This window comes from Apiospora marii (genome assembly GCF_038362585.1).
Source record: "Apiospora marii strain CBS 49790 chromosome Unknown utg000007l_segment0_segment0, whole genome shotgun sequence".
Lineage (NCBI taxonomy): Eukaryota > Fungi > Ascomycota > Sordariomycetes > Amphisphaeriales > Apiosporaceae > Apiospora > Apiospora marii.
The window spans coordinates 2,074,017-2,085,437 of record NW_027117379.1 but is presented as its reverse complement, the minus strand read 5'-3'; the positions used below and the strand labels follow the sequence as shown (position 1 = coordinate 2,085,437).

At 54.9% G+C, this 11,421-nt stretch overlaps 3 protein-coding genes across 3 annotated transcripts; 1 reads left to right on the top strand and 2 right to left on the bottom strand.

The window, feature by feature from the left end:
* Positions 1-1,204: 1,204 nt before the first annotated feature.
* PG985_011036 (actin-like protein 2) lies at positions 1,205-2,584 on the bottom strand (the record flags this gene model as incomplete). The annotated part of the gene is made up of 3 exons (XM_066830803.1): positions 1,205-1,935; positions 2,016-2,444; positions 2,563-2,584. The coding sequence occupies 3 exons, from the start codon at positions 2,582-2,584 to the stop codon at positions 1,205-1,207; spliced, it is 1,182 nt and encodes a 393-aa protein (XP_066681485.1).
* Positions 2,585-3,676: 1,092 nt separating this feature from the next.
* On the bottom strand, positions 3,677-5,500 carry PG985_011035 (uncharacterized protein; the record flags this gene model as incomplete). The annotated part of the gene is made up of 5 exons (XM_066830802.1): positions 3,677-3,703; positions 3,769-4,356; positions 4,429-4,806; positions 4,872-5,185; positions 5,260-5,500. The coding sequence occupies 5 exons, from the start codon at positions 5,498-5,500 to the stop codon at positions 3,677-3,679; spliced, it is 1,548 nt and encodes a 515-aa protein (XP_066681484.1).
* A 544-nt stretch (positions 5,501-6,044) lies between these two features.
* On the top strand, positions 6,045-7,828 carry PG985_011034 (acetylcholinesterase precursor; the record flags this gene model as incomplete). Its single annotated transcript, XM_066830801.1, has 2 exons — positions 6,045-6,677; positions 6,755-7,828. The coding sequence occupies 2 exons, from the start codon at positions 6,045-6,047 to the stop codon at positions 7,826-7,828; spliced, it is 1,707 nt and encodes a 568-aa protein (XP_066681483.1).
* Between the last annotated feature and the right edge of the window lie 3,593 nt (positions 7,829-11,421).

Here is an 11,421-nt window from a genome sequence, read left to right as displayed (position 1 = left end):
GCCTCTCGATCGCTGCCTCAGATATCAATAAAGTGCATCACAATATATGCAATCTCAGGCACTTGCTCCTTGTCTTGGGTTTAAAGGAGGTCTCTGTGTGATATTGTACTCAGACATAACAGTAGTTTTACCTCCTTCTACCGCTTCTGCGTCTTTCCATGTTATACAGGATGCAGAGATTCAAGCCTACGCATTGATTTGTTGACCTTTGTTCGTTCAAACAGACTTCGCCTATTTTTAGACATGCCTTTTCTCTGATGCATGCTCTGCTCGGTCATTCCTGCAAAAGCCAGCTATCCCATTGTCAAATAGCATCGGAGATGGCTGTCGCGCAAATCACCTCCAAGTGAATGGGAGAAACCGACTAGAACGTTCTGTGTAGGGCCCGACATCATGGAGGTAAAGTATCATCGGAAATGCGTAGATCATCAGTATGGATGCTAGACCTGGAGAGCAGCAGGAGATCGCGGCAGAGGAACTAATGCCACAGCAGTATCTGTCAATATCAGCGTATGAGCAAAGCGACGAGGAGATGGAGATGGAACAGTGCCCTGTAACCCAAACCCCCTGCCTCCGAAGTAGGGCAACATATCGAGTCGACCAATGGCGGCTGCAGCTGCTTCGAAACAGCCGGTAGAATGAAGTGAGCAATCATGTATGGGTTTAATACCTGCTACGGTGAAGTTGTGTATATACATGAACGACGTGACCTATGTCGACTTGAACATGGCGGTACCAGTGGCGGTAGCCCCATAGCCCACATGTGTATTATCAAGACCTCGCACGGGGACTCCGGAGCTTTATTCTGGTAAGCCTGATGTTTAATGATTTCACCAGGTGCCTTGCAGCCAACGTTACCTAAATACAGGTACAGAACAGGTTTTACAGAATCACCACCATCACGAGACAAGAAATCGAGCGTATATAGCCGCCGTCTCTAGAACCAAGCCGTAGTACTGCGTAGTCGCGTGGCGATTGTGTGACGTTAAATAATCATTGATTCGGCTCGATACCACTATGCCGGCTGAAGAAGATTCTGCTCCACCCGCGCCTCGCCAGTTTATATTCAGAGTGTCTCTTGTCTTGCAGGCCCTTCGCCCGTGCCTCGCTCGCGGCCGGTCCTTAATTTTCAAATTCGGAGTTGGTATGCTATGGATGGCAGCAGGTACAGCTAGTAGTAATCCTTTCTGCCCCAATAATCTCTTTATCGCGGCCCCAGCTTCTCGAGGATCTTGGGTCCCTGCTCTTCCCACTCCTGCTTCGAAATCCACATGCTCTCCTTGTCCGCCATGATGTTGGCCAGCACCGCACCACCCAGGAAGACCATGTGCCGGCGTCGCGGCGGGTCTTCTATCCGGACCTTGAACTTGTTCAGGCGCTCCGGGTTGCCGCCCAGGGCCCGCGTCAGCCACAGCTGCTTCAGCTCCTTCTCGAGTCGACTCGGCAGACCGGGGTACATGCTGCTTCCGCCCGACAGGACGATGGCCTTGAAGAGGGAGGAGCGCACGTCCACGTCGGCGGCCTGGATGGTGTTGAAAAGGAACTCGGCGATACCCGGCTGCTCGCAGTCGACCAGGTGGGGCTGGAACAGGCACTCGGGGGCCTCGAAGCGCTCGCTGCCGACGCGGATGACGCGGCCGTCGGGCAGGGTGTAGCTCTCGACGAGGACGGTGGTGTCTTCACTAAGACGCTTGTCCAGCTCGAGGTCGTACGACACGTAACAGAGCTTCTCCTTGATCTGGCGCACCGTCTCGAAATCGGCGGTTCGGTTCAGGGCGTAGCCGCGGCGGAGCAGCAGGGAGATGAGGTTTCGGGTGACGTCGCGGCCAGCAACGTCCAGACGTCGCGTCAGGTGGTTCAGCACCACGGATTCGTAAACGGGCACGATATGGGTTACACCGTCGCCAGAGTCGACGACGACACCGGAGCTGAGACCTGTAGAAAGAGTAGGCGGTTAGTCTGGGAGCTGTCTCGGCAGCTAGGCCGGTAGCAGGGATAGGCTCTCGTCAACTGACCTTGAGCATAAAGGGCCAGCACGGCCTGGATTGCCACGTATACACCGCCAAAGTTGTAGCGCTCGAACATGACCTCGGCCATCTGCTCACGGTTCTTCAGGGGGTTCATGGGCGGCTCTGTCAACAGAATCTTGCGGCCGGTCGGGTCCATCTTCATCTTCTCGAAAAAGGTATAATCCCAGAGGTGCTGCATGTCGTCCCACTTCTTCACGATACCGTTCTCCATGGGGTAGCTGATCTGGAGCATGGTGCGGGCGGCGGCGGCCTCGTCACCGCACATGATGTCCTTGATGACCACATCGTTGATCTCGTTGCCGCCCTTTTCTTCGGATCGCAGGATAGGTCGGCCGACAATCGAGGGGTACTGGAACTCGGGGAAGTTCTGGGCTGCGTATCCGACCTTGAGGAAACCGGTACCGCCGTCCAGCACTGCAGAGGGCGAAAACGGGTCAGTAACTACACGCGTGCGGTGTGCTGGGCATCCTGGCGACGAGCAGCCAGGGTGACGCTTCAGGACACGGGGGGCGTTCGTTGCGCGCAAACTGACCTATGGGAGGAGGGTTGGCCATGGTTGAGTAGGTTCCGCAAGTGTGGTGAAGGAAGCAAAGGCGTGGGGGAGGTGGATGGTAGGTCGAGGTTGTATTGCCGTCTCGGCCTCGGATGAGGTGTCAAGTGTCGGCCTGCCAATTGAGGGTGTCGTCAATTAGGCGGTTGAGAGTGGGAATGATGCCCCCAGCTGAGTAAGCATGCGGGCCGTACGATTGGGATAGGGATTGGGATTGGATTGACAACCTCCAGGTGCTCCTCTGAACGATCCAACTCAAGTCGGCCGCGGAAGGCTGGTAAGGTGTTCCATACGTAATGCCCCGCCCCGCCTCCTTTCCGAGCCAGCATCGTCGGACTTTCATTCTTCCAGCTAAGCTCCCTAACTACCCCGCCCTTTTGTGGCTCCAAGTGACAGAGAGCAATGGGGGAGCTGCGACAGCTTGATCGAAAGGAAATCGAGAAGAGTCGCACGGCAATCAGACTTGAATGTATTTTTCCAGCTCAATATTTGCCAATCTCAGATTTGCAGAGGTTGTTCAAGGCTGCATGCAGAATCGACCCAGCAAAAGGCACTCATAGTCGACTCAAGGCAATACTCCAGTCAAGAGAAATCAAAACGGTAGCTGCAACTGCCTCAGGTGAATCTATTTGAAGCTACTGATACCCAGAGCAATGCTCCACGGCGTGGAATCCTTCTCGCGTTCTGCAAAAGAAAAAGGCGCATATGTATTCCATACCCATGATTGATACTCTGTTCTCAGAATCAAGAAGCCCGAAACAAGAAGAATAAAACACACATGAGTCTCAGAGTACTGCAGACGAGCAAACGAGCACTGAAGAGGATCTCTCTAGAAATTCGATTTTGGGTAGAGTGAAGACGCATTCTATATCGAAGAGCCTGAGCTATGTCTACATGTACATGCATCCCTTCAGTTATCCGCTTCGGCATTACTTGTTCTGGCCAACCTCCCTGCTTTGATTGGCTGAACTCTGCTCCCCACGTCTGCTTTCGAAACTCTGCCAAAGCGAGCTACTGACAATAAGCAAACCCGTCCTCGGTACTTCCCATAAGTCAAGCCGTTAATGCGATCCACACTGGGTCATCCCTCGCAGTATCACAGAACATAGCGGAATCGAGGATCCTATAGTTGATTTGTGTCAGCATGGTGAAGACTGATGGATGGTTCGATAATCGCAAACAACTCACCTCAAAGTCCGTCAGATCCGCCGATATCTCGTCCAGCACCGGCCCCTCCTCCCGCTGAGAACCGGTAGCCTGGTCCCTCCTCCTGTTCCTCCGCGTCAAGAGCAGCCGCAGCCCCAGCGCGATGGACATCTGCGCCGCCGAGCAAGCGAGGATGAGCTTGCAGCCCGTGGGGTAGGTCGGCTTCTCCGCGTCCAGAAACGCATGCGGCCCGATGACGTTGCCGGCGCAGTAGGCGGCGAAGACGATGGCCGTCGCCGTCGTGCGCTTGGTGTAGCCGCCCAGGTTCGTGGCCGGCATCTGCAGCGCGAGCACGAGCGACGCCACGAACGAGCCGCAGATGTAGTACCCGAACAGGACGCCCATCATGCCCTGGTGGCGGTCCAGCTTCCAGATCAGGCAGATGCCGACGACGGTGGGGACCAGGTACGCGGCCATGATGAAGGTCCGGATGTTGCGGAATCGCGACGCCAGGTACGTGCCTGTCAGGATCCAGAGGACTTGGAAGGCGCCTTGGGGGATTCCGAAGGCTGTCGTGAGCAGGGGGTCTTTGACCACGCCCTTGATGATGAGCTTGCCAAAGTTGGCGATCTGCAAGGCTTGATGTCAGCAATTCTATGTTTCGCTCAAGTGGCTGACCCAAGAGGAGGTCTGGGATCTTACACCGCCATTGATGGTCTCATTCAGCAATGTGAACAGGGTAAGCAGCCAGACCTGGGGATCCATAAAGGCCTCCTTGATCTGGTAAACCTTGATCGACCGGTTGAGAATGCCGGTACGGCCAACCTTGCCGCGAGCGATAAGGGTGGCCTTCTCTTCGAGGGTGAAGCGCTTCGCCGTGATGATATCGTCCGGCAAGAAGAAGTACAGGATGCCTCCCCAGAGGACGGTCACGCCACCGCAGAGAAGAAAGATGGCCTTCCACACGGGGAAGGTCTTGATCTGCCCGATGCCGTAGCTCAGGATCCCACCCAACATCGAGCCGACGCCATTGCAGCTAATGAAGACCCCCGCCCGAAACGGCTGCTCATCGCGAGTGTACTAACGTGCCATCTGTCAGTACTTCTCCTGCTCTCCAGATCGAGGGCCGTCGTCTTTCTACTCACCCACATGCCGACAATCATGATGGTCAGAGGCGTGATGGCGCTCTCAAAGACTCCCAACAGGAAGCGACACGCCAACATGCCACCGAAGTTGTGCGTCGCCGCGGTGATCATGAGGATGGAGCCCCACGTGATAACGCAGCCGCAGATGACCTTGGCCATGAGCGTGCGCTGGGCCAGGTAGCTCCATGGGTACTCGGCGACCAGGTACGCCAGGTAGAAGGCCGAGGCGAACCAGCTGTACTGGTCCTGGTTGATTCCCGTGTCCTTGAAGAGGTCGAAGACGGCGGCGTAGGAAAGCGCTTGCTTATCGACATCTGCGTATTGGTGTCTCCTGTCAGTCAAAGTCCTCCTCACCGGACCTCAAAGGAACCCTGGGGGCCATGCTTACACTGAAGGATGCCGGTCCCTGCGAGCAATGGCAGCAAGACGAAGTCGACTTTGCGTACGAGGCGCTTGACTGCAGCTTGGTCGCTCAAGAGCTCCCCGAGGTAGTCATGGGTCAGATTGTTTTCGCGGAGAAAAGTCTCGGTAGCATCTAGGTCGTTGGTAACGGGCACATCTGCGATGCTAATAGAGTCTCCTCTCTTGGTCTCCGGCTCTACCTTGTCGTCGACCTTTTTGTCTTCCATTTTCTTCAACAATAAAAGGGCCGGAATGATGATTAATGATGCATGCACTGTTGATACTGAACAGAAAGAGCGACACGCCGGAAACCGGACATCATTGCATTGAGGAGTAGTAGTAGTACTGCCCTGCCCATCTACACCCATTATCTCTCAATCTTAGTCCTTATCATCCATTGGCCGCCCAAAACCGGTTATGCTAGCCGTCAACCCCGGATTTGCTGATCTGCAGTGATACGGGGGGTTAGCGCCCCACCGTCCCTGACACTGCCAGCCAATGGCGCCGATAGCCATATCACCGGGCAGTTGTCCGAAAATACCACCCTACGTGATCGGAGCGGCACCGATGCAACTACTAGACTCCCTTAGGCGATAAAGGCACGCCATCATACCCCAACTCCAACTCCAAGGGCTGAAGGGATCGACGTCGGTACCAATAGATTGTCCGACGCCAATGCGACAAAAGGCTACCTCCCAACCCTCAGTTAGCGAACCCAAGTTCCCGTATTATTGCCCAGTAACTCATTAGCGATCCATCCCTGTACCTATCATGTCAGCAATGCAAGACCCAGAAAGCAGGCCGCGGGTCACCCTCCCGCAAGGCACCGTAGTCGGCGTCACCCAAACCGGCGCCTACCCCAACCCCGTCGACGCCTTCCTCGGCATCCCCTACGCGCAGCCCCCGACCGGCGACCGGCGTTTCCGGCCGCCGGTCAAAGTCGAGAAAGCCGCCCCGGAGAAGATCATCGACGCCTCGCAGTTCGGCCCCCGCGCGCCGGCGAAGCAGTTTCTGATCATCGGCCCGAAGCTCGCGGAGAGCGAGGACTGCCTCACGGCCAACGTATTCCGGCAGCAGGCTGCTGCGGCGGGCACCTCCGACAGCAAGCTGCTCCCGGTGGCCCTCTACATGCACGGCGGCGCCTTCAACCGCGGCAGCGCCTCGATGCACGACACGGCGTCCATGGTGGGCTGGTCGGCGGCGCCCTTCGTCGCCGTCTCGTTCGGGTACCGGATCGGGGCCCTGGGGTTTCTGCCGTCGGGCCTGAGCGCCAGGGAGGGCGCGCTCAACCTGGGGCTCAAGGACCAGATCCTGATGATGGAATGGGTGCAGGAGAACATCCATCTCTTTGGCGGGGACAAGGACAACGTGACACTGATTGGGTTGTCGGCCGGTGCACATTCGGTAAGCAATCCCAAGCCCTTTGCTGGTTTATACCATATATATCTCTGTTCCTGCGGACTAACAAAATTCAATGTAAGATCGGGCACCACCTGTTAAACTACGAAGAAGGTAAACCGCCCCTCTTCCACCGCGCCGTAATGGAATCCGGCGCCCCCACGTCCCGGGCGGTGCGGCACCCCGACGCCGAGATCCACGAGCAGCAGTTCGCGGACTTCCTGGACGCGGTCAAGTGCCCGAAGGGAACGCCCGAGTCCGAGGTGTTTCCGTACCTCCGGTCGCTGCCCATCGACGTCATCGCCGCGGCCCAGACCAAGGTCTTCTACGAGTACAACCCGAGCCTGCGCTGGGCCTTCCAGCCGGTCATCGACGGCGAGATCATCCGGCAGCGGCCCATCGACGCCTGGCGCCGGGGGGAGTGGCACAAGATGCCCCTCATGACGGGCTTCAACGGCAACGAGGGGTCGCTGTACGTCAGCAAGCAAATGGACTCGTCCGAAGAGTTCACGGCGTTCTGGAAGACGCTGCTGCCCCAGCTGAGCGATGAGGATGTGTCCAAGATCAACGAGCTGTACCCGGACCCCACCACGGACCCGACCTCCATCTACCGAGTCGCGGGCCCGCTGGCCGAGAAGGGCGGCGTCGGCCAGATGTACAAGCGCATCGAGGCCGCGTACGCGCACTACGCCTACGTGGCGCCCGCGCGGCAGACGGCGCACCTCGCGGCGGCCTCCCACAAGGACGCGCCGCCCGTGTACCTGTACCACTGGGCGCTGGAGAAGACGCTGGTCAACGGCGCCGCGCACGGCGAGAACATGCTCTACGAGGTGCGGGACCCGGCGACGTGCCGGGTGAGCCCCGCGCAGGACGAGCTGGCGCGCGTGCTGCACGCGTACGTCACGAGCTTCATCTGCACCGGGGACCCCAACGGGGTGGTTGGGGTGGAGCGGCCGCGATGGGAGGCACATTCGAGAGACGATGGGGGCAAGAAGGTGAAGATGATCTTTGGGAAGGACAATAAGGAGTTTGTTGGTGCTGGTTCGGGAGTCGATGGAGATCTGCCATCGCCGCCTCCGGCGGAGCTGGTCGAGGATGTTCGGGCCAAGACGGAGTCGGACTTTTGGTGGGATAAGGTCGAGATCTCCCAACAGTGATTGGTCAGCATGTCTGGTGTTCAGGACAGTCAAAATACAGAAATACATCTATGAGTATCTAAGAAAGTGGTGATACCATCCTTAATTTTTGTTACAAGCTATCCCGTGGATATTATGGCATGGGCAAACAGCAGAGATTGACTGTATGCACTTATGACCTGCTTTCAGCATAAGTATCAAGTCGCTATGCTACATCGTATTTCCTCATCAGGTCTGAATGAATGTTGGTCCTGGCTGTCTTGAATCATCCAGTTCTATATACGCCGTATTAATTAGTTCGTAAGATGCAAGGTTGGTGAATCATGTCAGTATATGATGTAGCTGAAGACAACCACCTCCCCTTCGGTTCGCTCCATACCTTAGACTGACGGTCGATCCAACTCCGCGACTCCGGCAATCGAAACGCGTCTATCCCAAAAATTTGGCATATGTCAGCATCATACCAGTCCATCAAGTTCGAAGATAAACCTCCGAGTGTCTTAGCCCGTATCGTGAAAGCCCACCCATCAACCGCTGATTAGGCAACTCGATTTTGCTGGCAGGCCGTTATTCCCGTATTCCGTTTGTATCTTTACGCAAATAATAACAGCAGTTATGGCCGCTGACAACCCTTGTATCCCCTCGTAGCTCGTGGGTTCCCTGCCTGCCCCCTAGCCCGTACGAGGCAAGCATTTCGTGGACACCCACCCTTCTTCACCCAATACCCGCACCACTGGAAAGCCTTCTTAAACTTCTTACTCAGGGCCCCTCCGAGAAAAGCTCCTAGCGGCATCGATTGATTCGTTACACGTGGCGCCTCGTCTATGACCTGATCCTTCATTAGTCCCGTTTGGGTAAGCCGCCATATTACAAGCACCTGAACTGTTGGGTTTTGCGGACAGCCTTCTTGTCAAAGTCTTCGCTATTGCAGTCGTTCACGCGCATCTGACTGTATTCCCAAATACTTTATCAGATCATCGTCTCCCATAAGTCGGCGAGAAGCCTGTTGGCAAGTTCTCATATAAAAATATTATCTTGGGAACAAGTTCCACTCCGGACAACGAAACTAAAGAGTTGGCAAGTTCAAAAATACCAGTTGCAATTACATTCTTCTTTCAACATGAATGCGGAAGAGATGGAAAGAGGCAATGGGTCTTTACGTATATGGGGTGTAAGCTGATGGCGCACCTCCTCGGCAGAACCAGACTACCGGGCCACGATCGACGATGAAATGCAGGCCATAGCTCCTTCCATCATGTTTCAGATCAAACAGTGCGGTGCATGACATCTGAATCAAGAAGAGATTGCGTAAGACCGTGCCGCTTCGCCGAAGCTGAGACCTTGAAGGAGTCAACTCCCCAAAATATCTCAGCCTGAGGAGCGGACTGCGGCACAGTATGTGACCCTCGTTATACCCCCCAGTTACGAGAAGCAAGCCGGGAAGGCAGACTGGCATGTTGATAGGTCGTTTAGCGACGCCAAGGAACTAGTCGCCAGCCATATATGCCCATCTCGCGGATGTGATGACGGTATGCGCAACACGCAAAAGTGCCACATCTCTGCGTTTGGAATTTGGCCGTTCAGCTCCTCTCATACACGACTTGGTTTCCCGCTTCCTCGCGATGAGCATAGCGGGCGATGGTCGTGTTTTGGTAACCCAGGCACTTAAACACTACTGATTTTCTTTAATATGGCGCCACACGCAGCCTACTTCTACGGAGGCACAAGATCAGACACAGGGCTTGCTTATGGCTGACTGGTTGATATTTTGGTGCGTGTTGCTGACAGCCAAGTATGCCACTTTTGTTGCCGGGTGAGCGGCGACGTCGCCGGCGATTGTCAGCCCAGCCTCAGCTCAGCTGCTTGCGCTGTTCGAGATACACAGGCTGCAAGTAATTTGTCTATTTCGGGCCGCTACATCGTCAGGATGAGACAGGTTCAACCCCCCTGGCCATTGGGATAATAATGCCAGTGCAGTCGCGGCGTATGCCCCTATTTCGGAACATCACTTCCTCCAGGATCCGTATTCCGGGGGGTCTCAATCCCTCCGACTTCAAAGGGCCCGGTCGACACGTCCGCAATACTAGTTTCCGAAGGATCAAGGGGTTGTGGTGGTGCTGTGTCCTAATAAAAGAAACGAACCCCGTCTTTCGGGATGATCCCCCGTTTTATTATCTTGGGGACTCGGCACCGAGTCATTGCATGTCGGGCTACACAGCCAACAGACCAAGGAGACGAACCACCGGTCCCCCCTCCTCATGCCCCCCGGATACTACCCTCCACACTTTGCTCTAGCACTCATTGGTCCCCAAAACGCAAGATAAGGCTGCATAGTAAAAGCTTGGTTTAGGAAACCCCCCACGCCCCCCCCCCTAACCGATTTGTCACGATAACGAGGTAGACATGCACTTGGTCTGTGTGGGGGAAGCATATCGCTCCATGTGGGAAAGTAGCATTGCCGTGCCGCACGTCAGCCGTCGCTCATGTGCCTCCAAACCGCGTTTCTAAAATCAACCGCGTGTTTCCAAAGGCGTAGTAAGGAAATATCCACTAGCTGTCATCCATCTCCATCTGGGCATATTTGCCTTATTACGGGGGAGGAAATAGAACGAAAGGAAGCCAAAAAGAACCCAGAAAGAGCAGGCAAACAATCCTCCGTGGTTGTCAGCAAAGTAATTAGGCGGGAAAAGGGAAAAACAGCCCACCCCGCCGCCATTTGGGTTGCCAACTACATCACAAGACAAGGATTCCGTCATCCTAATCGGACGATGGGGACAACCGGAAATATTCCTCTTCTTGATATTGTTCTTTCTGCTGATAAATAAAATGGAGGATTCGCGCCCAGGCAGATGATGACGTGAGCCAAATGTTCTCAGAAGCTTCCCGTCTAAGGGCCCGTCAGCTCAGCCGCCACTCCGTATGTGAGTATGCATGAGAAACAAAAGTAAAGTGCGGCTAAAGGGAGCCGAGTATGCCCCATACGAGTAAGCCTCTCCAATAATACAATGCCGTGTCACAAACCTAGAGCCTATATATATACCAACTCGAAACTATTCGATCCTTTGCCATAACGCTTACTAGGACGCCACGAGGACCGAGAAGGACCAAATCCCGCGGCATGGATTGCATGGGCGGAGGCGAAATAGTCTCAAAGCTTCATGTAATACAAAGCGTCTGACCGTTTCGATATAGACAAGGATCAATTGAGTAGGGCTGAGAATATCCACTCCACCGTTTCCAGACACCCGGTAACGTAAGAAAAAGACGCGGCCCTCCAGGATTTACTTTCCCTATTCAGAACGGAACCATCAGGTGATTTGGAAACCGAAGAAGCCGAAACTCCCAAAGCGTGTCACACCAGGTACACGGATTGCCCGGGGACTGCCTATTCTGGGCGGCCATGTCGTTGGGTATGTCTAGAATATGGTAGCTGGGTGTGAACAAGAGTAGTATATACGTAAAATACAATCAATATCACGCAAGTCGCAGTGGTCCTGTTACCTAATTGGTAACATAAGATGTGACTGACTAAGGTCCCTAATATCCGGTAAGTCCGAATCTGACCCCGAAGATATTTGAGTCATTCCTTATAGCACTACACGAAGTCCTACGAT